Source organism: Takifugu flavidus, chromosome 10 (genome assembly GCF_003711565.1).
Source record: "Takifugu flavidus isolate HTHZ2018 chromosome 10, ASM371156v2, whole genome shotgun sequence".
NCBI classification, from domain to species: Eukaryota; Metazoa; Chordata; class Actinopteri; order Tetraodontiformes; family Tetraodontidae; genus Takifugu; species Takifugu flavidus.
In genome coordinates, this window is record NC_079529.1 from 9,966,188 (window position 1) to 9,991,574 (window position 25,387).

The 25,387-nt window shown below is 42.9% G+C and overlaps 3 protein-coding genes across 4 annotated transcripts in view; 2 read left to right on the forward strand and 1 right to left on the reverse strand.

Annotated features, from left to right (window-relative positions):
- Window positions 1-1,662: 1,662 nt before the first annotated feature.
- Window positions 1,663-11,654, forward strand: mc5ra (melanocortin 5a receptor). The gene is made up of 5 exons (XM_057046217.1): window positions 1,663-1,772; window positions 6,699-6,897; window positions 6,998-7,104; window positions 7,766-7,954; window positions 9,094-11,654. Exons 2-5 carry the CDS (start codon window positions 6,742-6,744, stop codon window positions 9,662-9,664), a joined length of 1,023 nt encoding a protein of 340 aa, XP_056902197.1. The 5' UTR covers window positions 1,663-1,772; window positions 6,699-6,741; the 3' UTR covers window positions 9,665-11,654.
- A 140-nt stretch (window positions 11,655-11,794) lies between these two features.
- LOC130533080 (adrenocorticotropic hormone receptor-like) overlaps window positions 11,795-25,387 on the reverse strand; it is a 34,083-nt gene continuing 20,490 nt past the window's right edge. The window contains exons 2-3 of the mRNA XM_057046220.1: window positions 12,923-13,565; window positions 11,795-12,802 (exon numbers count right to left, since the gene is read on the reverse strand). Coding sequence (XP_056902200.1) covers window positions 12,250-12,802; window positions 12,923-13,275 — 906 coding nt within the window. The 5' untranslated portion in view covers window positions 13,276-13,565 and the 3' untranslated portion in view covers window positions 11,795-12,249. The remainder of the gene's footprint in view (window positions 12,803-12,922; window positions 13,566-25,387) is intronic.
- On the forward strand, window positions 17,231-24,021 carry zdhhc3a (zinc finger DHHC-type palmitoyltransferase 3a). 2 transcript variants are annotated; one of them, XM_057046218.1, is made up of 7 exons: window positions 17,231-17,378; window positions 18,166-18,576; window positions 18,679-18,803; window positions 18,958-19,054; window positions 19,149-19,230; window positions 19,567-19,697; window positions 22,988-24,021. In XM_057046218.1, exons 2-7 carry the CDS (start codon window positions 18,241-18,243, stop codon window positions 23,192-23,194), a joined length of 978 nt encoding a protein of 325 aa, XP_056902198.1. In that variant the 5' UTR covers window positions 17,231-17,378; window positions 18,166-18,240; the 3' UTR covers window positions 23,195-24,021. The 2 variants fall into 2 exon arrangements, with proteins under 2 accessions (XP_056902198.1, XP_056902199.1); XM_057046219.1 differs by lacking the exon at window positions 22,988-24,021 and adding an exon at window positions 20,627-22,665.

The following is a 25,387-nucleotide window of genomic DNA, read 5'->3' on the forward strand; positions in this document are numbered from 1 at the left end:
CTCTCTCCCACCTTCTCTGCCTTCTCTCTCCCTCCTTCTCTCCCTCTCTCTCCCTCCTTCTCTGCCTCTCTCTCCCTCTCTCCCTCCTTCTCTGCCTCTCTCCCTGCCTTCTCCTCCCTCTCTCTCCTTCTCCCCTCCTCCTGCGGTCTTCCTCATCTCCTCCCTCCTTCTCTGCCTCTCTCTCCCTCTCTCCCATTCCTTCTCTTCCTCTCTCTCCCCTCCTTTTCTCTCCCTCTCCTCCTCTCTCCCTTCCTCCTCTCCTCCTCTCTCTCTCTCCCCCACTTCTCTTCTCTGCTCTCCCTCTCTCCCATCCTTCTCTCCCTCTCTCCCTCCTTCTCTCCCTCTCTCTCCTCCCCCTTCTCTCTCTCTTCTCCTCTGCCCTCTTCTCTAGGTCCTCTCTCTCCCTCTCTCTCCACCTCTTTCTTCCTCTCTCTCGCCTATCTCCTTCTCTCCGTCCTTCTCTTCCCTCTCTCCTCTCCATCCCTCCTTCTCTCCTCTCTCTCCTCCTCTCTCCCTCCTCTCCCTCTCACTCCCCCTCCTTCTCTCCCTCTCTCTCCCTCCTCCTCTCCCTCTCTCTCCCCTACTTCCTCTCCCTCTCTCCCTCCTTCTCTCCCTCTCCCTCCCCTCCTCCTCTCACCCTCATCTCTTCCCTCCTCCTCTCTCCCTCTCTTCTCCCTCCTCCTCTCCTCTCTCCCTCTCCTTTCTCTCCCCTCTCTCGTCTGCCCGCTCCCTCCTCCTCTCCCTCTCTCTCACCTCCTCTCCCTCTTCTCGCCTCCTTCTCTCCCTCTTCTCAGTCCCTACCTTCCTCTTCACCTTCCTTCTCTTCCTCTCTCTTCTCCCTCCTTCTCTTCCTCTCTCTCCCTCCTTCTCTTGCCCTCTCTCTGAACCCTCGGCTCTCTCTCACCTCTCTCTCCCTCCTCTCCCTCTCTTCCAGTCCCTCTCCCTCCTTCTCTCTCTCTCCCTCTCGTCTCCACTCCCTCCTTCTCTTTCCTCTCATCCTTCACCTCCTTCTCCAATCTCTTCCATCTCTCTCCCTCCTTCTCGCTCCCTCTCTCCCTGCCTCCTCTCACCTCTCTCGCTCTCTCCCATCCTTCTCTCCTCTCTCTCCCTCCTTCTCTGCCTCTCTCTCCCTCCTTCTCTCCCTCTCCTCCCTCCTCCTCTCCCTCTTCTCTCTCCCTCCTCCTCTCCCTCTCTCTCCCTCTCTCCCTCTCTCTCTCACCCTCCTTCTCTCCCTCGTCTCCTTCCTCCCCCTCCTCCTCTCCCTCTCTCCTCCTCTCCCTCCTCTCCCTCTCTCCCTCCTTCTCTCCCTCTCTCCTCTCCCTCCTTCTCCCTCCCTCCTTCTCTTTCTCTCTCTTCCCTCCTTCTCTGCTCTCTCTCTCCCTCCTCCTCTCCCTCTCTCTCCCTCCTCTCCCTTCTCCCTCTCCCCTCCTCCTCTCTCCCTCCTCTCTCCGTCCCTCCTTCTCTGCTCTGCCTCTCTCTCCCTCCTTCTCTGCCTCTCTCTCCCTCCTCCTCTCCCTCTCTCCCTCCTCTCTGCCTCTCTCTTCGCCTCCTTCTCTCCTCTTCTCTCCCTCCTCTCCTCTCTCTCCCTCCTTCTCTGCCTCTCTCTCCCTCCTCCTCTCCCTCTCTTCCCCCTCCCTCTCCCTCTCCCTCCTTCTCTGCTCTCCTCTCTCTCCCTCCTTCTCTCCCTCCTCTCCCTCTCTCACGATTACTCCGGTCTGATGCTCCACAGACGCACCACGCAGAGCTGCGGGGACTGAGTCACAGCTCCAGAGGTGGGTCATTTTTCTTTCTTTCTACAGATTCATTCATTCTCCCCTCACTGACTTTATCGCTGACAGATGTTGCGTATGGTGGCATCTCTGGGACTTAGATCATTACTGAAGGTGAAATATTTGCCTGAATCATCCCGCAGCGACTCGTTTAGATGAGTTGTTGGTCCTTGCATGTTTGAGGAGCTGCTGTGAAATGTGCAGGATTTAGTTGGGATGCTGCCACTTCCTATAGGGACACAAGCTGAGGGGTCTGTTCCCAGGACCCCCCCGCCAGATGTGCTTTAGATGTGATGTTCGCTGTGTGGTTTAAGGCGCGGAGAACCAGGACGTGGAGAGCAAGTCTGTCTCTATTATCTGTGACATCAGTAAATCACACACTCACAGACCCACTAACATGCTACTAATACGTAATTTTAGGCCAATCTTGCTTGAAAAAGATGCATTTTTGTAGCTTGTATTGAAACAACTGTCACAAATCCTTCTGTCAAGCACATCATATAAGAATTTTAGAACAATGGCTCATCTTTGCTCCCTCTTTCTCATCTGGAGAAACAAGAGATTTGTTGCCCTCTTAACCTCCAGTTGTTTCAGAAAATGGTGCTCGCTGCTCAAAATGAGTTCACGTAACCTCCCTCCAGCTCCTCATACCCTTTTAAAAGAGATCCACAAAGATTTTGAACTCATCAACAGCTTTACCCATCAGTTCTTCTGTTTCCAAGACTTTATTCAACACATCCAATCTTCCAAAGTTTAATTAACACACACCACCTCAGAGCAGATTCAACACAATTTTGTTGAGGAATCTAAATATCAACCTGAATTTTTACTTAACTTACCAAGCAAGTTGATAATTGATGAAAAGGCATCTTAAATATAGTTTTATAGAAATAAATATAGTTATATAGAAATATAGTTGATATTTGGATTGTTCTGGATGGTGTTTGATTAAAAAGAGCAGGATGTGATCTGTTCATCTGTATTTTTTATAAACCTGGACATTAGTCATCTCACTGATGATGCAGTGCTCAGAGGAGGAAGAGGAGCTTTTTTACTGGCTGAACTAAGGCTGCTTCCCCACAAACAAGCTGCTTTTCATTTCTATAACAGAGGGTTCAATAGAGACGAGACATCCAGAATCTCAGGTGAAAAGGATCATCGAGGTTGATGACGAAGATTTATTCACATTTATTAGGATTTTTGAATCCCCCCCCACCCCCCCGACAGACGGATGCAGCTTCCTGCCCCGATATGATGCTGATATGATGATTTTAAGACACAGACAGCATATTTGTGTCAAAAAGAGCATATTTTTGTAGGAAGGAGCTGTTAAACGTGAGAAGATGAGGAAGCTGAAGTCAGTGGGACGGTTGGGATGGATGTGTGCAGCCTCTTTAAAAAGAGGAGCCAGAGAAGAGAGCAAAGATGGTGGTCAGAGGTGCAATCACGGAGGTTCGAATGCAGCAGAACATCCACGTGCTGACACGACGTGCAGCTGGGAGCAGGAATGGTGAGGGAGGAGGTGACCGTTCACCAAGTCAGAAAGGGCAGGGTGACGAAGGTCACATCTTCAAACCGTAAGTCCCTTCTGATCACGGGGGAGCAATGAGAGCCTGCAAACACACCAGCAGAGGACGGGCGGCTGGGAGCAGCACTCAGATCAAATTTGGAGGCCCTCATAATGCGTCCTGGGTGTTTGCTAAAGAGCCAGGACCCTGCGGCCCTCCAGTTAATGAAGACTTCCCAGTAAGAGGGACAGGGCCCTGTCTGCATCCCAAAGTGAAATATCCACCACGTCCTTCAATGGTCTGATTGTTCGAGGACCTTTGCGGTCCAACTTCACAGCCTTGCAGATTAATGTGTGCAGCTCAGACCCATGATCAGAGTCCTGCAATTGGTTCCTGTTTGCCGCGTTGCTCAACACCTTCCCTCTTAGCTGGTGGTTATCTAAGATTCTAAGCAAGGGTGAGCGACAACAGCTCAGGATCAGGCGTCTTGTTTATTTCAGCCTTGAGGGAGATGCTATCTAAAATGCACCGCTAACCCACGCCCACCTTATCCCTCCACTGACTGATATTACATAAAATAAACCCTCAGACTGTTCAAATGGATTTCCAGCCGATGGCCAAGACATGAGACAAAGGATAAGTCTGGGAAGTTTCTCTGGGAAGCATTTCCTGTTGCTCTGGGCTTTTTGTTCCATTCAGATTATTTTTATCTGGCTCAGCTCCAACAACGTCCAGAGTTTTACTGAAGGCTTTTGCAGCCCATCTTAAAGTACTTCAGGGTAGAATTTCCAACTCTGGTTCCCCAGATGTGAACATTTTGTGTAAATGAATTTGAGTTTGCGTACATGTTAGTAAATAAGGGGACTGTTGCGGTCCTGTGGAGGGTTAAGTGTTTACTGCATTTACACAGATTTGTGTTTTGAAAGGTTTTTGCACTTTTTTTAAACAAATTAACCACTTTGATTTTGGTGCTGTTAGTATTCTGCACACGTGGCATCAACCTGAGCAACAATTACGCTACGGAAACACTTTTTAGCACCTGTAGATGGGAAGGGAAACCCAAAAGCTTGTAATGTTTTTAAAGATTAAATGTCAGGAGTGAGTGTTGTTTTCTTTCATCTTCCTTCTTCCACACTTGTTCGGATAATTCAGTGTCAGTTGATTATTTAAATGTGATGAACAGTCAGAGTAGATAAGATAATCACTCGTGTGTGTGTGTGTGTGTGTGTGTGTGTGTGTGGAGGGAATGGGGGAGGTGCTGTCAATAAAGTTCACGAGTGCTGGATTAAACGTGTCTGCATGAGTGATTGCAGACAAAATGACTTCTTTTTTTTACGACTTTCATCCTTCCACTCTGTTTTGGTGCAGAGTCAGGGGTCCCCAGGGGTCCCGCACCAGCTCCTCAGGGGGCGGTGAAGCCTCGTCTGAGCTCCTCCCTGGGGTTTAAACTGGTTTCAGTCACTTGCGTTTGGGATGCAGATCAGGTCCGTAAGAGAGGACACAAGCGTCGCTCGTATCAGCGTTTAGTCATTATGACTCAGAGATTTTATCTCGTCTTGCAGAAGAGAATGTAATTCTGGATTTTCTGGGGTGGATTCATTTATTCGCTTAGTAGCAGCTAATAAACATTTTCATGTTTCCCCCGCGGCCAGCGAGTCAACTCAACCCTCAGTTTACGTTTATCTGAGATGCAAATGTGATGCTTGATTTGTTTTAGTTATTCCTCGGCGTGTTTACTTTACATCCATTTAAGAATCTTCCCCCTCGAACTGCCTCGTGGCCCACCGCCACACGCTGGGATTTTTCAGCGCTTCCACATGACCCCGAGGGGTCCATCGGACAGGTCATGTGTTTTCTCAGAAAGGAGGCTCGTCGCCGCCGGCCACAGTTGAGATTTCTGTTTTGGTGCATGTCTGCATGTCACCAGCATGATGAAGACAGCACAACAGGCTCCGTTACGCTAATTCCAGACAGACTGAACTATTGTTCATTCCCACAAACTACAGTGAGAATGAAGATGAGTAACCGACTAACAGTAAATTCAGCACAGAAATTTTAAAAAAAAAAATTAGAGCTCCATAAATGGAAAAACAGAGATATTTTGGCTGAGCTGCATTTCCATGGCGGCGCCTGCTTGCATCACTCTACAACTTTTACAACTTTTACAACTTTTGTATCGCCAGACTTTTTACACAGTTCTCAGCAGATTTCAGCATTAAGGCCAGAGGAGCTTAGCATGTCTGCTAAATGTAGAGGAGTTTCGAGAAGGGGAAAACTCACTTTTTATCTAACATTAGCACTGGCTGTGGCTTCCCCATCACAGCAGGGGGTGCAGCAGAGAGGAGGGAAGAGTGAAAGTAATGAATTCAAATGTTATTAGGTGTCTTTGAAGGACTCTAATGGATGAATGAAATGGGTTGAACTTAGCTGAAAAGATGCACCACGTTAGCCTTTACACAAGATAATCAACATGTAAATGTGTTTTTTACCATTGACGTGATGCTGCCAATTAATAAGACCAGGAGAGAAGAAATTAAATTACTGCGTTCAATCAAAAAAGATGCAACTTAATGACAAAATGGTTGATTCAATCTTCCCCAGACCTGCTGCTGTAACTTGATAATTGAATGAATGGCATTTAAACTGAGATAACAGTGATAATGAGCCATGAGCAGACTCTATTTCCTCAGGAGACTCAGGTCCTTCAGTGTTTGCAGCAGGATGCTCCACATGTTCTACCAGTCTGTCATGGCTAGCACCATCTTCTTTGCTGTGGTGTGCTGGGGTGTGGGCATTAAAGCAAAGGATGCCAACAGACTCAACAAACTCATCAAAAAGGCAGGGTCTGTTGTTGGCTGTAGACTTGCAAACTTGGACGAGGTGGTGAGGGACAGGATGGTGTTGAAACTGCGGACAATCATGGACAATCCCCCCCCCCCCCCCATCCATAACACAGTGGACAAACTGAGAAGCAGCTTCAGCAGCAGACTCCTGCAGCCTCGCTGCTCTAAGGAACAGGACAGGAAGTCATTCCTGCTGTCCACCATCAGACTGTATAACTCGTCCAAACCCAGCCAATCACAATAATTATGTAATGTTTATGTTGTAATTTTACTTCTATTTTATTCTATATTTATGTATATATGCTTATAATATGTATATATTATATTATGTATATATTATATATATGCTTATAATATATGCTGTATATATGCTTATAATGTTCTAATCTTATCTGTATTTATTTATTCTGTTTCTATACTTTGTATAGGTTGCTACTACAATTCAATTTCCTCACGGGGATGAATAAAGTACATCTTAATCTTAATCTTAATAATGCTATTAAGATATGCTAAATTATGCTACAAAATATGGATTTTAAAGATGACCGACTTTCCATTTCGCCCTCGGCCCGTTTCAGACATGACTTTCTCTGCACCACGCTGAGGACCAGGCCTGCAGAGATGAACACATCTCACAGATCCTCCGACCCCCAGGAGGGGATTATGGGTAACTCTACCTGGAATCCGCTCTCCTATCAACCAAATTTCACCCTGTCACCCCCGCTGCTGCCAAAGACCAAAACTGCAGCGTGCGAGCAGCTCCACATTGCAATAGAGGTACAGATAGTAATTACATTCTCTATGTACCTGAGTATCTGAAGCATGTTTATCAATCATCAGTTTTCTTACTTCCTGTCTCCTGGTGCTCCTCTATCAGGTCTTCCTGACCCTGGGTATCATCTCCCTGTTGGAGAACATCTTGGTCATCATGGCTATCGTGAAGAACAAGAACCTTCACTCTCCCATGTACTTCTTTGTCTGCAGGTGAACGTCTCATTAAAACTTCTCAAATTGGTTGACAGCATTTATTTGCTGTCCTCCCTTTTCCCCCACAAATAAGAATCTTTTTTTTTAAATTCTTGTGAACTTTTTCACCCAGCAATTATATAATAACACAGCTGTAGAGATTTGCGGGTTTTATGTTCATGTAATTGATTTTTTTCTGGCAGCGTCGGCCTTGTGACTCTCAACAGGGAAAGTCAAACAAAGTAGAAAGAAAAATTGAATTAAAAACCATTTTGGCAGCTTAATGTTGGCGTTAATGTCAGACAGTTGTGACTGTAGTTGCCTGTGGGCCTCATGACTGGACGTGTTTTAAATTGTCGTGTACGTGGTGCCTTCAGGGACAGAGGGGACTTTGATTTTCAGGGTATTTGATGGGTTCTTTGCTAAAAAAAAATGGGTGGACAGTGCAACAATCTTAGAGATCGAGGAAACATATTTTGTTCTATAACATGATGGGGCATGAGCAGCAGAATAGCGAGCATAGGCAGCTAGCGAAGCACACCCAGAAAAAACCTGTAAACCAAATTCTGAGCTCTGATCCAGGAAGAGACACCGGTTAAAATAAGGTGACAACACAGGAAGCTGGAGGACACGAACAATGACAGATCTAAAAGGAAGCTTGCTGGTTTGCTCGTTGCAGTCTGGCGGTGGCGGACATGTTGGTGAGTGTGTCCAACGCCTCGGAGACCATCATCATTTACCTCCTTAACAACAAGCAGCTGATAGCGGAAGATCACCTCATCCGGCAGCTGGACAACGTGTTTGACTCCATGATCTGCATCTCCGTCGTGGCGTCGATGTGCAGCCTGCTGGCCATCGCCGTCGACAGGTAAGAACTTCCCGTTGGCCTCAGATCTAGACCTCTGATGTGGATTCCATTAAAGTTTAATTGAATTCAACCTTTTAGTGAATGTCACGGACATCTTGTGTTGCTTTGCTCATAAATGTAAAAGGAATGTCTTTGGTTACGCCAATTGCACAGAAACAGTAAATTTAATTACATTTTAATGCTGCTTTATATAATTTACATTACTTGTGTCTTGAAATAGCTGGTTGTTTGTTGCAGCTCAATTAAAAGGAACAAAAAGTCCATTTTCCAGAATATTCTGGTTGAATAAGAGTCGCAACGTGGTATGAGCTGTAGTGTTCTGATTAAAGAGCACGAAGGAACAGATTCCCAGTTGATAGCGGTTTATTGACTCGTGGTCTAAGATGCCTCCCACAAATTAATCAGAGAAAATCAGTTATGAAATGAGTTCAGGAAAACCAACCTTAAATACTCATCACTCGATAGATCTAAATAGATCCAACATTTAACATGTCCAGTCAACATGATTCCGAGTAATTCTGTCAGAATAGTAACGAAACATGAGATTTTCTCAGAACTATTAAGAAATTAAGAGCTATTAACAAATTAAGCGCCAACCTCAATGTCAAACTCACCTTCTGTCATTCACACACACCAAAGCATTAATGAATCCAGGGAAGAACGAAGGGCTCCTCCCTCTGTAGACCACTGAACTAAACAAAAACAAAACTGAACTAAACTCATTTCCAGGTGCTGTGTATTAATTCCTCCGCACATCTGTGGTGCGTTCAAGACACACATGCATGGAAACGATCCCAATCAACTAAACATTATGCCACGTGGGCTTTGGAACATCCCACCTAAAATCAACGCATAAAACACGTTTCCACCATGTCAGCACGTTCCAGTTTCATCCCAGTTCAAGGCCGCCTGCTGCTGATCCAGATCTGAAACAAGGATCCTGATCTTTGTCATGGCCCAAAATAACCCAATCCTTGGGTCGCTTCCAAACTCCTAACTCCAAAAATCTTGGGTTTGTGATAAACGATCAACAAAAACAAGCGCAGGGTCTGGTTGATTCCAGCAGTTATATCGATTTGAGTAGACAAAGCGCAATCAAAAGTTGTCCTGGAGCCTGACCCCCGTCTTCCCGTCTGCAGGTACGTCACTATCTTCTACGCTCTGAGGTACCACAACATCATGACCGTGAGGAGAGCCGGATGCATCATCGGAGGAATCTGGACCTTCTGCACAGGCTGCGGCATCGTCTTCATCATCTACTCAGACACGACGCCTGTCATCATCTGCCTGGTGTGCATGTTCTTCGCCATGCTGCTCATCATGGCCTCCCTCTACAGCCACATGTTCATGCTGGCGCGTTCACACGTCAAGCGCATCGCCGCCCTGCCTGGAAGCAACTCCATCCACCAGCGCGCTAGCATGAAGGGAGCCATCACCTTGACCATCCTGCTGGGGATCTTCATCATCTGCTGGGCTCCCTTCTTCCTGCACCTCATCCTCATGATCTCCTGCCCACGGAACCTCTACTGCATGTGCTTCATGTCGCACTTCAACATGTACCTCATCCTCATCATGTGCAACTCTGTGATCGACCCGCTGATCTATGCCTTCAGGAGTCAGGAGATGAGGAAGACTTTTAAGGAGATCATCTTTTGCTACAGTCTGAGAAACACTTGCAGCACCATCTGCACTCTTCCAGGTAAGTACTGAGAGAGGCGCTACAAGTGTTTCGCAATCACCACACGTGTGGAGTTCCCTTGAAACGCCCTGTTGAACTCTCAGCCAAGCACCTTTTTGTCTTGTATGACGGTGGACACACACACGTGCTTGGGAACAGCAAGGTCTCATTCAGAATTTTGGCTCGAAAGAGTCGATGCTGAGATGGAACCCTTCTAGAGTTTAAGTCAAGATTTTGGTTCCCAACATTACCCAATACTTGGCAAAAACTGTGATGATTATTGCAACGATATTATCCAAAGATGTTCAGAGCTGTAAGTTAACGAATGTAAAATACTTCGATCACTACTTGGTAGCTGAGGTAATTTCAGCAACCACTTGTGAACCACAGAAGAAGAGGCTACCATTATTATTATTCATCTCTGTCCTGTTGAGGGGAACTTTAAAACTGCTGACACTATAACCCTATACTTCACTGGTACCATGACAACAGAGATAATCACAGCAAAAATCACTGTCACAGTCTGGTCCAAAGCTACAAATACTGATTATACAAGATATTTTAAATGCTTAAAATATTAAAACTGTTGACTGTTGTGACATGTGGTGATCAATATGTAAAGTACTGTTTTCAGAGGTGTGTATTTGAAGAAGTCTAGTGATGCTGTCGAAATAAAAAAAGAAGTATATATATATAAATTTCTATGTGAATAGAGCTTGTTTCAGTGAAACATGATGTTAAGCTTGACTGTGTATCTTCTCTTTCTATTCCATTTTAATCAGATGACCAAAAAACAACCAACAAAATTAGCCCTTTGAATTTTTAGCCTTACAGAGAACACACGTATTGAATAAAGTGATGCTTTAAAAAACAGCATGTAAAATCCTTTAGTTGATGGGCCTGCAGATACCAGCTGACTGTGCCAGAGATTAATGATACTTTAGCTTTTTCCTGCCAACTGTCTTCTTATTACATACTTTAGTGTTATATAATCTTATATTTTAATGTGCTCAGTTTTTACATTACAACATGATAATAAGCATATATGTTTAATATTAAACATATCAAGTCATCGCGTCATATTAAAAAGGAAACCATGGGAAAACTGTTTGGCAAACGAGATGACAGTTCCTGATTTAACCTAAGGCACAGAGATAATCTGATGCTTTTTAACACCCTGGATAATATTACATATGTTGATGTGCTGAGACTGAGATTAAATTGTAATGATCTTGAGAATCCTGTTAAACCTGCATGAAGGTTCTTTCCGTTAACTCAATGAAATGCAGTTTCAATCATTGCCACTAGGGGCGCACGTTTGAATCTCAGTGAATTACAAGTGGATATAGAAGAAGTAGTAGAAGAAGACTGTCTTCTTCTGTTGTTGAAGTGTAGCGAATGGTAGAGAAACGGTTTATTTTCTTTCCGAAATGGATAAAAGTTGTTGCAAGTAAAGCAATAGTCTCGGTCTAACGTTTCTCCCTGCGCTATATTTATCACATTCCTCGACCGTTCTTCATATTATGCAGGTTTTTAATATTCAGTAATCGTGCCATATGTTTATTATAAAAAAGTCCGATATTTTACGTTAAAAGCATGTAATAAAAACAGATTATTTTTCGTTATAACGTGACATCCTTGAGTTATAACATTGTACGATGTTTTCCCTTGCCTGAACGGCAGTGTCACAAACTTACTAAAGAAAACTGAGAATAAGTAAACTAAGATGTCTTCTGTGTGTAAACTGCAAACAAAGATAACTTCAAACATTCCAGAATAAATTATGCCTTTTATTGCGTTAACTTCTGTCCATTTCTATGTGCGCAGTTCAACATCCAGCTTTAAACTGTAACAGGTCTATTGAAAGCCTTTATTAGGAATTGATTGCTAAATGGTAAAACACAGACTGGACTTTTATGTATGTGAATGGTGGTGTAATTATTTAAATTATACAATTATGCACTGTATGTTCAGTTGTTACTGTGAGTATTTTGTCCAATTAAAGCCAAAGTAAACGTGAAATGACTTTAATTTGGTGTAGGACAATGAAAAGAGTGTGTGTGTATGCGTGCGGGGTGGGGGCTCACAATCTTGTGATCTAAGTGTGATGGAAGAGCAGATCACTTACTATGCATTACATATGGTGAAGGCTGTTGGAGCACAGAGAAAAGAAGAAACCAGCTGAGAAGGGAGAGACTAAGACAGCAGCAAGACATTAAATTAAAACTATTTTCATACAAACATCTTAACCTCAAACTTTATTTGCCTTTCATCATTAAACCTATTAAAGACAAAACTGACTCATGTTTTTCTAACAATGACAAATATTTTGAATATTAACTGGAGGTAATTGCAAGAACCATCTAAATAGATCTAAAGAAAATGGGTTTATACACTTGCAATCAATGAATTTCCAGTATAAATATTCTGTCCTGGGCTATTGTAAAAATAAAAAAACGGCACCCATGGAAGGGAACCCACATTAACAGCAATAAACATTGATTAGTAAAGTTGTTGTGAGGTTGTTGAGTATAAATACATATATTAAAGACTTTACATACTTTTAGGTTAAAAAGAATTTAGAATTTGTTCCTGTTGACATTAGTCTTTTAGAGACTTAGCGCCACCTCCAGTTTAAACAAGGCAACATCCTCCTGAAGGTGTGTCTGAGCTCAGGGATGCGAAAGGCGTAGATGACCGGGTCAATGAGGGCGTGACTCATGAGCAGAACCAAGTGTAGCTGAAACATAGATCGGTAGCACTCGCAGTACGGATTCATGGGGCACGCCATGAGGAAGATCAGGTGGAGAAAAAATGGCGCCCAGCAAACCATAAAGGCCCCAAATAGGATGGTTAGAGTCAAGATGCCTCTCATGCCATGGCCCCACCGCCTCTGGTGCTGATGCTTCCCACTGCCATTGGGCAGGGCAGCAATCTTCCTGGCATGGACGCGTGCAAGTATGAACATGTAGACATACAGGATGTAGATAATCGCCAAGGAGATAATGAAGAAGACCACAAAGCAGCTCATGATGAGGTTGGAATCGAAGAACCTCACCATGAGCATGGCTGAAACACCACACGTTGTCCAGATGAGGCCCAGGATGGCTCCTGTGCGCTGCATGGTCATGATGTTGTGGTAGCGAAGTGCGTGGAAGATGGTGATGTACCTGAAAGTGAAAACAAATCCGTCCGGTAAGAAGTTTATGGTGTCTCCTCTGAGAGTTGCACAAAACAACACGGCAAAACACCCGTGTGTAAAAATGAATAAATAAGACTATCATGCAAACCTGTCAACAGCAATCGCCAGGAAACTGAAAATGGAGCCCAAAAACGACATGCACAGCAGTGAGTCCACCACGTCATCCGCCTTCCGCTCGGAGAAACCCACTTTCCTCAGGTGCCCCACTTCTGCAAACGTGATCATCAAGTTCTCCCACGTCTTGGTGACGCTGGCCACCGTGTTGAAGGCCGCCAGGCTGCCGATGAAGCAGTACATGGGCGAGTGAAGGTTCCTGTTCCAGGAAATGGCCCCTATGACCAGCAGGTTCTCAAGCAGGCTCACAAAACCGATGGTGAAGAAGACGTGGATGGGAACATTCACCTCTGGGCAGTCTGATCGGTTCACGGTCGTAGCGTTCATTGCTAATGAAGTGAATTTGAGAACGTGTAGTTTTGAGGATTAGACATTAAAAATTCAGCCTGAGCTAGAACCGCCTTCTGTGCTGTGGGAGCGTGAACGCTCCTGTGTGCATTTTGTCACCAGAACACCAGAATAATTATTTATGCTCTACTGCTGCTGAATGTGTCAGGTTCTTGCTCTTTGCAACACAATCATATAATCAATGTTATTAGTGTTTTTTTCAGCTTTGCACAATGATGGCCAGAAGCTTTTCCAGGATGTTCTAGAGCAGATCATCGGATCCGTGTAACCTGTGGGAAGAGGAAGGGTAGAGTCTGTTTAGCCATTTAGAATTGCAGTGACAACACAGTCTTTGATGGATCACATGGCATTTCAGCCCAGGGTGAGTCTCTGTAGTTGAACCGGAATGTTGCTATTCAAGGCAGAATTTGACGTAGAAAGCAGAATGGGAGCATAACGAGAAAGAAAAACAACCAGTGGTGATGTGAGAAATTCAACTGAGCCCAGAAGGACCTGACAGATGGAGATGAGAATCGATCTGTTCATCTCATCCTTTTTAAAGTCTTACTGGGGTTTATCGACAACATAATGACAGAAAAAATGTCCCCACAGGGGGCTTGGGAAGTCATTTGATTGAGCAGTGTGTGTGTGTGTGTGTGTGTGTGAGAGAGAGAGAGAGAGAGAGAGAGAGAGAGAGAAAGAGAGAGAGAGAGACGAACTGACAGAGACATGAGATATAATATTCAAAAGTTTGATTATTTTCACAGATTTCAAGATGTTACTTCTCTCTATGCAAGTACTTCATTAATAATACTTATACTAATTAATAATACGAGTGCTTCTGTTAACACATCTGCATGATGAATGTAAATCATGCCCACTGGGCAGGAATACACCCTGGACTGTTCACCATTAAAGTCATACAATCCGAGAAGGCACTGTAGAGTCTCCCAGCAGCATGTTTGACTGGCAGAACTGGGAGGAACGTCATCGGAACGATCAGGACTGAATATATTGGTTTGAAATGAACCTTTAATGTCGCCCATATGATGAGCCTTCAGCATCAGGTTGCTCAGCGACCTGGCAGTTCAACTTATTCCTCAATTCAGAGCCTTGACTCAATCACACTGACAGCTTTTCAAGTGACTTCTCATTTACAGAACTCAATCCATGTTTAACCCGTTCCACCCTTCAAACACATTGTTTGATGCTGGTTGTCACGGCTGGCCTCTCAAAGCCTGACACGTTGTTCATTTGGACGTCCAGTGTGACGTCCTGCCCGTGCGGTGAGGACACCAGAAGATGACATCTGCAGCGTATGTGTTTCAATTCAAACCCGATATAGACGTTTTTATAAGTGACAGCCGTCCCTCACAGACACGCTGCCACTGAAAGATCAAAGCCAGATGATTCATGCACAAGCACACAAAGTGGGAGTAATGAATGAAGCTTTAGTGGCTGAGTGCTGGCCCAGTTTCCACCTCCGCTTGCCGTCTTCACAGCAGAGCCTCCTACTGTATCTTAGATACCATTTACTCTGGGTTACTGGCTCTCTGATAATCTGAACAATGTTGTCATTTTAAAGCCCATCTATGCTGCAATTTGCTATAGTCTGACCATTATTTAAAAGCTTACTCACGCCTTTCTTCGGTGCACTGCAAGCGGTTCAAACATCCTGCTTTCTCAAGCCTTCCCAAAGATAATTTGCCAGATGAGAAGTGAAGTGAAGCAGTCTTTCAGAGGTTGTTTTTAAGTGGTTTGAGGGGTCCTGATAAGGACACTGTTATTGTAACCTCCAAATGGTTACCTCATCAAGGCTGTTCCTCTTTTTCTTTATTTTTACTTTCAAAACACCATCAGTCCAAGGATGGCCTGTCTAATGTAATTTTCTCTCTGTTCAATCAAAGAATTGTCACTAGTCTGAACTCAACAATATGTTTAAGCTGTAATATCATGTCAGGTATCGGGAAAGTTTAAATTAAACTCAGATGCTGACAAAGGAGGCAACATTGCAGTAGTAGGTGTGGGTCAGAACACAGACCCAGAGAATGCTTAAGCTTATGGGCCACATGTAGATTTAAATTTAAACGAGCACTGATTATAAATCATTAGCCTGAGATAGATGTTAAAAAAGCCCCCAAACCCAGAGTGGTTTGCTCAGCATGTGCAGCAATGCTGTCGACAGGTTTTATTCCATCTCTAGTTCTGCTGAAATCCACCAGTTTAGTCTGGAATTCTAATATCTTAGCTCTGTAAAGCATTTTCCCCAGGTGTCTTCCATTTTTGTCCTGGAATTCCAATCTATATTTACACTACAGCATATCTGTTCACAGTCAAAACATGCGTGGCATAAGTCCGAATCCTTCTCCAGGAAAGAGGTTGTTTATTTGATGCCAGTGCTTTAATACCGTAATGTGCCTTTAATAATACCCACACACTAGACAGCACATTGACGTAGGTGTAGCAGGATCACTGGCTAAATATCTCCACGTTTCTTTGCTTCTTACTGTCATAATCTGTAAGATTTTTTACATAAGGTCACATCGGAGTTTATCCTATGAATGGCATTTTGAGCCCCTCAGGAAGGGTTCGAAAGGATCTGCTGCAGGAAAGAAACGCCTCAGTCTTTTTGATAGACAACTTAAAGATTGAAGGGAAGGTGGGAAGAAGGAGAAGAGCCAGACATTAAAAGGAAGCAACAGATCCAAAATGGATTTAGCCATGGGAGCTTGATGAGATGGAAGGCAGACAGAGAGTGGATCAGAAAGGAGTTTGAGTGCAGGTGAGTCACAGCCTTCCATCATTAAATGTACATTCAGTCGCTGTAACCTCCACCCCTGCCTCACCTTGGGTCCCTGCATAGCTATATTTCACACTAGCCTACAGAGGAGTTTCACAGATGGGTCATTTTGAAGGTAAATATAGAAAAACAGCCTCATGTCTTCATTGAGCACAGCAGAAATCTCATTTTTCAGTAAACCAAAGCTTATATTCAGAAAATCATATCACCATTAATGAAGGGCTATTCACTTCCTTCTTTGATGCGCTCACAAATTAGCATAATTTAATTTGCAATTTGCAGGGATCTAGAATGCTCATACTTCTTACACAGCTTTTTAAAATTTGTGCTTCAGATTATATTAATCATATTCCATCACGGGTCCTAGGAAACTATACAGAGAAGTGATTGTACTCTACTGGCGACCATATGTGATTGTTTCGGTCATTAAATGAAACGCTTCAAATGAAACCCCCTCTCGTGAGAATAAGTACTTGCTGAGAGGTCATTATAATAGTATAAGGCAGTTTGAATGGAAAAACAGGAACTGTTGAGTAACATTTTATATAACATATTCAATAACTCATGCCACATATGGAAAACAGGAACTGTTCTTCATCTGACTGAGATGGTGTATATTTTAATGAGTTTGAAATATTTCTTTTGGCAGTTGAAGAAATTCACTGGAGTTAGGTATCCGTCCATATGATGGTTTCCCCACCAACCTCACCTCTCTGGCTCCAAAATTAATGTCCACGCCACGTACAGAATGCTAAATATTCCCAGAATCCAATGCATTAAGGCCGGTCGTGAAATGTCTGCTGTGAAACAACGTGAGGGATTGTGAACTATTCCGCCCCCTGGTGATCACTGAAGAGACGCATAACGCGTTGTCAATTCATTAATATTTGCGGTTGCTGTCATTTGTATGTTTATTTATTTATATTGTGTGTGTGTGTGTGTGTGTGTGTGGGGGGGGGGTGTCTCTGCCCCAATATAGGTATCAAAAACTAAAAAGAGAAAATGAACTTTCCACAACTATTTCTCTCCTTGTTGCAAACGTGGAAATTTTGAACAAGAGGGTTTATCCATGGAAATGCCACGACTTTGAAGAAAAATAACTCCCCATTTGTTTGTGTGAAATTACCGGTTCTCCTCTTTAACACAGGGCGCGGCGACGTGATGACGTTGTTGGTGGGCGTGGCCACGGGAGGAACGCATCGACAGGAAGCTAGCGGAGCCCCGAGCCACCCACCCCGGGGGCATCAACGCGATGCCCGGTCTCCAGGTGAGAGGCTGCGGAGTGCATCATAAATAATCATAGGTAAGAAGGTTCTGTGTATTCCGGTGTTCATACAGCATTAAAGCATAGCGAGTAAACGCTAAACGTCACGTAAACGGAACCTGATTTAGAATGATAGCTAACCAGCTAGCCTAAGCTACCATGGGCAGCCGTTGGTCAATGTATGGAATTGGTTCTTCGCGTCACCAGACACGTTTACTACAGCGTATATGGTTATGGATTCTTTAAAGTGGAAAGGTAGTTTTAATGTCCTGCCTGTGTTGTCTACCATTACTGAGGGTTGTGAACAATGACGCATGTTTCTTAATGAATCATGGCTGAAGTCGATGAACCACATTTTCCCTTTAAATCCATGTTCACTTTATGGAACTAAACTGCAATGAAGTCCAATTGCTGAAAATGTGCAGATAAATAATTATATTTTTTGTTATTGTTGCAGTATTTAGATGCAAGTTATGTGGCATTGCATTGTTGACAGTAACAGAGCTATTACAGCTTTGTTAGAATCAACTAGTGTACTATAATATAATGATATAAGATACCGCAGAAATATAATATGACAAAATATGACCTTTACGTTATAAAAAATATTTATGGCCACTCATAAAGCTTACTTTTAATACTATTATCTAATATCATCTTATTGATTTAGAATGTCTGTCCCTGTAATTTAAAAATTGTTACTAATTCTAAAAAAAAAGATACTCAGCCTCTTTGTTATCTCTTTTATCACCTATTGCCTGGGTTACCAAAGGTACATAATTTGATCAGAACATCTCCTATAATCTGTAATCTTCCTCTCCTTCAGTAGAAATTGTGATTGAAATTGAGGCCTGAATGCAGAGTGGCTCTGGTGGCAACAACCATCTAGATTAGATGAAGGATGAAGAGCCCGGTGCACAGATGCAGGGACGTGGAGCACAGCCGCGGCCAGAGTGGGGCAGGAACCAACTACCTACAGGCTGACCAGCGCATCCCCATCTCCAAAGATGTCATCACGTCCTCCTCTGCCTCGGCCATGTGGTTCATAAAGGACGCTTGCGGGATCATGTGTGCCGTCATCACGTGGCTGCTGGTGTTTTACGCAGAGTTTGTGGTGCTATTTGTGATGCTACTCCCCTCCAAGAATCTCACGTACAGCATCGTGAACGGGACCCTTTTCAACACCCTGACCTTCCTTGCTCTCGCTTCACACCTCCGGGCCATGTGCACTGACCCGGTAGGGGCCACATTCTCTTACCCTTGGATACAAATATTTGCTAAACATTCCATCTGCATTTCCTCTAGAATAATCCGTGTCCCGTTGGGTTTTTTTTGTTAGGGTGCAGTGCCAAAAGGGAATGCTACTAAGGAATATATAGAAAGCCTCCAGCTGAAACCAGGACAGGTGGTTTACAAATGTCCCAAGTGTTGCAGCATTAAGCCGGACCGAGCGCACCACTGTAGGTACGTCCCCAACACAGTGGTGTGAGTCAAGCTTATAGAGGCTCACTCGCTTCATTCTACTTTACATTAATCTGTGTTCCAGATGTTTTAGGGTACATTCAGAAATATTTGGGTTCAAATGTTCCTTTCTGTCCTTCACTTCATCCACCCGCAGTGTTTGCAAACGTTGCATACGGAAAATGGACCACCATTGTCCCTGGGTCAATAACTGTGTTGGGGAGAACAACCAAAAGTACTTTGTGCTTTTCACAGTAAGTCCACAAATGAAATTATTCTAAGGAGACGTCAGAAAATGACAGCGTTCGTCATGTGCTGATTGGGCCTTTGTTTTGTATTTTCTTCTAGATGTATATTGCACTCATCTCTCTCCACGCGCTGGTCATGGTGGTCTTCCATTTCCTAAACTGTTTTGAAGACGACTGGACGAGTGAGTCTGTTTTTGAAGCCTCTGAATGCCCTCCCTCATCTCCCACCGTCCTGCTTCTGTAGTTTCTACAATCATCAAATAGATAGACACGAGCCTTCATTAGTTTGTAGAAATTACTGCTCATCCCGATGTTGCTACAGTATCAGATAACGCAGATAAATCTCAGATCCCAGCTCACAAACGATGAATTCTGCCGTCACTTCTGACTGGTGCTGCCGTCGGGCGGCCAGTGGAGGGCAGTACGGTTGCTGTTGTGGCGTTAGCACAGTAGCGCTTCTTCATGCCTCCATCTTCTTTTGCCCTCCACATCCTCCTCCTTGTCCCTCCTTTCCCCAGAGTGCAGTTCCTTCTCTCCTCCAGCAACAGTCATCCTTCTCATCCTCCTGTGCTTTGAAGGTCTCCTCTTCCTCATCTTCACCTCTGTGATGTTTGGGACGCAGGTTCATTCCATCTGTACCGACGAGACTGTAAGTGACCCATTAATTGACCTCCAGTCCTCCCGAAATCCTCTTACCTCAGCACCTCCCTTCCCTGCGGCGAGCACCTGTTTTATCCTGAGAGTTCTGTTCTGCTTCATGCGGAAGACAAATAATTTAACGCCTTCATTCAAAGGGTTAAAACTCAGACCAGCAGTCTCACACAGAATTAATACTGGTTTAATTTCAGTTTCACCTTCCTAAGAGGGGCTTATGTCACCCAAAGAGGCAGGGTTATGACTTTGAAAGTTTATTAATTGAATAATAGAAATTGTATTTAAATAGTTTTTTCCTTCCTAAAAATAATGACAGAGTTCATCAGGCCTTCTTCCAGCATTAATAGAATCTGGAGCAGTTTGGTTATGAGATGAGGGTTCTACACACCAGCACCAGGTCATTCATCTCAAAATAAAAAGCAGCTGCTGTGTCTGTTATCACTCCGATGAGCACTGAACTCACTGCTAACACGAAAAACAGACTGTGTCAGTCGGTAAAGCCCAGTTTACAGACCAGGGGAATGGTTCTGTGACGTCATCAGTGGCCACCGCAATCGGGATGAGCTGCTGATGTGTTCTGAATATAAAATGTGACTATGTACAAGTTTTTTCATTTCATTTTCTCTGTATGCCAGTTTTTCTCCTTTTACTTTGAGCTAATCTGCCAGTTGGAATGACTTTATCAGATAGCACACTGCTGCAGCTGCAGGTAGATGCTTGTCAGCCTTCAGACGAGTCCGTGTGTACCAGGCTTAATCCTTCAACTCCTTTCTTTTTCTTTTTGTCTGCAACTCAGGGTTATTTCAATGGGCCGTGACACATGTACAGGAGCAGAGGAACCAGCTTAACAATTTTATTTTTTTTAAATTAATGGTTACTGGGTCACAAAAGGTCCACTGAAGTTTGGTTGTCTCTCATTTTCAGGGCATAGAGCAGTTGAAAAAGGAAGAGAGAAGATGGGCTAAAAAAACTAAGTGGATGAACATGAGGGCAGTGTTTGGACACCATTTCTCCATATTGTGGTTTAGTCCCTTCTCCACCCCTGACCATGGGAAGGCTGAGACCTACCAGTATGTGGTGTGAGAGCTCAGCGCAGGGAACAAGGCGGACAGGTCAAAAGTAAAAGTGGGACGTTGGGTCCAGCCCCAGAAAGCTATGCTGAACACGATTAACACACGTGCTAGCCATGGACAGCCCGCCATCTGCTTCTTGTGTCGTCAACTAAGCGTGTTAAACGTTTTCGTGTTGCCTTGACTGAGTGCAGTTGCAGAGAGAAAGAAAACACGTTGTGAATCCTGTTTGCAAACGCTGATGAATCTTTTCCATCTTTTCCTTTCTATTCTTTCAGGACTCTCTTTTCTTGCTCTGTGTTCTTTAATCTTTCAGTGTCAACTGAAACAAAGATTTTTGTGTTTTTTTAAATGTGGTGTGTGATGTTAAAAACATTTGTTCTGAACCCCAGCACAAGAATGGGAACTGACACAGCCACATGTTCCAGAGCTGTCCCGTTCAGACAACTTGAAAATAGATAAAAATGCTCAATTTAAATTCCCTGGATTTAATTTATCTTTTCAATTTTTGGTATTTGTGGCAGGAAAGGAACCGTATTTTATTTCAGACCTGAGAGCTGGGCTCTTCAAGGAGATGGGCAAAAAGAATCTGCTAAAAAGATTCTTTCTTCGCCTCCACATGCAAAAATAAAGACCGAACCAAATGTCCCAAGGTTGTAATCACTGTTCAGGGTGACCAAAGTGGCCACTGGGGCCATTTTAATATTTTTCAAATCGTGTATGTGAGAAAACCTTCTTAAGATCATACTGAACTTTCACCATGTTTTACAATGGATGACCTGTGGAAGCATAAATGACTGATAATGGATCTAAGGGATCCTTTTGTTTCTCTTGCTTAATTTGTGTTTCCCAGAAGATGAACAAAAACAGGATGGAACCAGTTTCTTTGCTCACTTTGGTCCATATTAACACCAGCACTCCGTGTGTGTGTGTGTGTGTGTGTGTGTGTGTGTGTGTGTGTGTGAGCTGCTCAAAGCTACCTGTTGTGTTGTGAGTGTGTTATAAGTTCAGTTAACCAGCCAGTTGCACTGGGAAAATGGGAAAGGTCGTCGTCTTAGCTCTAAAATAACATTTGCAGGGTTTTCCTCTGGAATAGTGGGAACTCTTGAAAACAGCTCTGTGCACGTTTAAATGTGCAGCTGTGTCAAAGCATTTAAATCATATTTGAATTTCTTTCACTTATTTATTGACGACAAATTTACATTTTGTTTTTATCTTGGGAGACTTTTTCAAAAGAGTGCTTTCATTTCATTTTTCTTTATCTGGATGAAACAAAGGTTAATTTAATGGCGTCTGTGCTGGTACGTTGCTGCTGGGGAGTTTTTTTTATAAAAACAAACTTTATTTCTTTCTAAATATTCTGAATTCAGCACGTGTGCAGAGAATAAACACGTCTCAGTTGCAATGTAAGAACCGTGTGGGCTTTGATTTCACTTCCCTGCATATCATCCTTTCCTGCCTTGTTGTCACTCTTTCCTTTTCCGTCGGTATTCCCTCCATCTGTTTTATCTTTCCCGTGTATGTTTCTCCGCACTTGTGCACATGCTTTGGTTGATATTCTGCCAGGAAGCAAACAGCTCTTTATAAAAAGAAAAAATAAGGTAAGCTTAAGGTCAAATTAGCTTCACGCTTCAAAGCATGCAGACCCCATTCTGAAAGGAGAAAAGTGCTACGCGTCTTGATTTATTCCTTCATCTTCTGTATTTTCAGCCAAACGTGAATGAATGAATGAAGCATGTGCCACATCACGTGTTCGTATGCTCCTCCGTGTGTCCTTGTTCTTCATTGTAAAGTGCATGCAGCTCATCTTCTGTAGGCTGTGGTGGGATTTTTTCCCTCTAATATTTGGGCTTTGTTTCTTAGAAATAAAAGAACTAATTCTAAAATTCCAAACGCCTGTGTGCTGCAAATTTTATAATCTTCAAGGTGGAATAAAATGCTATATATTCTCCCTAATTTAACCAGTAATTTATCACGTATATTTGAACTTTAAATGATGCAATAAATGGGTTCTTGCTTAACCAAAGTTCCTCATCCTCAATCCAGAAAAGGGAATAAGAGTTTCACCCATTAATTAAAATCTTTTCTGGCATAAAAATCTTAATTTTCTCTGAGAAACATGCCCCAGCTGTGTGTTGGATAATGCATGTGACACACACAGACACGTCTTCCAGCCTTTTCTCACCATGGATCATGGTTGTTGTGTCTTCTCCAGGGAATCGAGCGTCTGAAGGGGGAGACCGGCAAGTGGGGGAAGATGCCATGCTGGGAGGCAATGCAGTTGGCATTCGGGGGGCCATTCTCCCTCTCCTGGTGCAGTCCCTTCACAGGTGTGACATGCAAACGGACCCCCACGGAGCACGTCGAAGTCCCATTGGGAGAGATCATCGAGGAGGACGTTATTGAGATTCCCCTTGAGTAATCTTGCCTGGTTCTCATTCCAGAAGTCCTCCTCTTGCTTTCTAATTTTTAAATAACTTTAATCCATTTTGATTGTATAATTTATATATTTTTATTTTTAATCATGGGAAACTAGTGTCACTGTTGGGACTTCTGTGGTTCAGGGCTGTTTTTTTGTAATTGCAAACAAAATGGAGAGCCTCCAATTCTAAAACCATCTTTTTTTAAAAAAAAAGAGGTGTTTTGGAAGTCTAAGACATTTAACACATTTTAACATAAGCACACAAATGTTTACACCAAACTTTCCAGATATTTAAATGGATAATATAAGCGACCGGTGAACTTTCAACCAAAACACGTGGATGCTGTGGTATCTGTCCTGTAATGAAGTGAAACAACCAAAGTGTTGCTGAGCGGTTGGTCGCGAGTGATCCCCGCTGCAACGGAACCACTAACTTCACTGCCACTGATGCCTTGAATCCAACCTGTGCCTTTTGTGTCTGTGGGAAATCCACGTCTGTCTCTTGAGTTTGTATCCTTGTCTAATTTTTCTGAGTTTACAGTTTTACAGATATCAGTACATCACTGTTGTCAAAAAATGAACAAAAGAATGGGGGAGGAAAAAAGGCCTGTTGGGAAAAAAAACACATTAACCAGATACTGTCTTCTGCTTCTAAAAAAGTAAAAAATACACAGGGAAAATACTGCCACCATTGCCCAAATATGTTGGATCAGACAGAAAAACAGCTCCTTTTATTATTCTTGTTTGTTTGTTTCATAATATTTCATATTTTTGGAATGTGACATATTTTGAAATAGTATTAAAAACTGTTTAAAGCAAAAAAGAAAGCGCATGGTTTTCTCATTGTAAGAATAGGGTTTGGGGTTCAATTCCAGAGGTGAGCTTTCTACACTGTCTAGCTTTAGTAAATCTTTGCAAGGCTTTGATCTGAAGAGGCTTTGCTGCTGAAAAGCCTAAAAGCGTTATATAGTTTACAGTTTAATATACCTTTGATAATAACCTAGTGTATTAAACAGTTTACAGTTTAATATACCTTTGATAATAACCTAGTGTATTAAACAGTTTACAGTTTGGAATAACTTTGATAATAACCTAGTGTATTAAACAGTTTACAGTTTAATATCTTTGATAATAACCTAGTGTATTAAACAGTTTACAGTTTAATATCCTTTGATAATAACCTAGTGTATTAAACAGTTTACAGTTTAATATCTTTGATAATAACCTAGTGTATTAAACAGTTTACAGTTAATATACCTTTGATAATAACCTAGTGTATTAAACAGTTTACAGTTTAATATACCTTTGATAATAACCTAGTGTATTAAACAGTTTACAGTTTGATATAACTTTGATAATAACCTAGTGTATTAAACAGTTTACAGTTTAATATACCTTTGATAATAATCTAATGTATGAAACTAAATAAATGAAACATAGTTATTATGGTAGTACGATATTTCAAGTAACAGAAACAAAATGACCACTAAATTACCACCTTCAGCAGAAGGAAACCATTTGAGTTTTCTTGAAAACATTCATCGTGCAATCGAGACATTTGCGAAAGAATTAACAGAGGATCAATGGAAGTCTCTCATGTTGGGGACTACGGATAACTTCACAAAAATTCTCCTGGCAAAACTCATTCTTGACATTGTAACATCTGCGTCAAAAAAGTTCAAGTCAGCAAAAATTGTCCTGACTGAAGAGAATGTGCAGAACATGCTGGGAAACATTCTGCCCCAGATGTTTGCCGATGTTTTGAACATTGAAGGTGAAGTTCACTCTGACACTTCTGAACAGTTGAACAAACTTCTCAGTAAAGAAGTGACAGACATTTTGAACTGTGATGCTTCTGGTTCTACAAGTCACATCACTCCACCCAGCAAACTGAACACAATCATTCTACAAACCTTCAAGATGCTGAAGGAATTCCCAGGCAAAATGAAGAAAATTAGATTCTTGAAAAAGAAAAAACTAATTAAGCTGCATGATGGTGACAGTTTTAGGTTCCTCATGTCAAAGTATTTTACACAAAAAGATGATCAATCTACAACTGCAGAGGCAGCATTGAGGTCATCACTGACTGAGGAGCTTCAAGAGATCTTAACACCTTTCTTACGAGCTATCCCAGAGGACCAGGCTAAGATGGTGCTCTCAGAAACATCTCAGGAGGTGGAGGCCATCATAGAT

Bases quoted from the DNA above. Each gene is read 5' to 3' on its own strand.
- mc5ra (XM_057046217.1), top strand. From the start codon at position 6,742: ATGAACACATCTCACAGATCCTCCGACCCCCAGGAGGGGATTATGGGT. The intron at 6,898-6,997 runs GTACAGATAGTA...CTCCTCTATCAG, and splicing joins AGCTCCACATTGCAATAGAG to GTCTTCCTGACCCTGGGTAT. The intron at 7,105-7,765 runs GTGAACGTCTCA...TGCTCGTTGCAG, and splicing joins ATGTACTTCTTTGTCTGCAG to TCTGGCGGTGGCGGACATGT.
- zdhhc3a (XM_057046218.1), top strand. From the start codon at position 18,241: ATGAAGAGCCCGGTGCACAGATGCAGGGACGTGGAGCACAGCCGCGGC. The intron at 18,577-18,678 runs GTAGGGGCCACA...TTTTTTTGTTAG, and splicing joins GGGCCATGTGCACTGACCCG to GGTGCAGTGCCAAAAGGGAA. The intron at 19,698-22,987 runs GTAAGTGACCCA...TGTCTTCTCCAG, and splicing joins CCATCTGTACCGACGAGACT to GGAATCGAGCGTCTGAAGGG.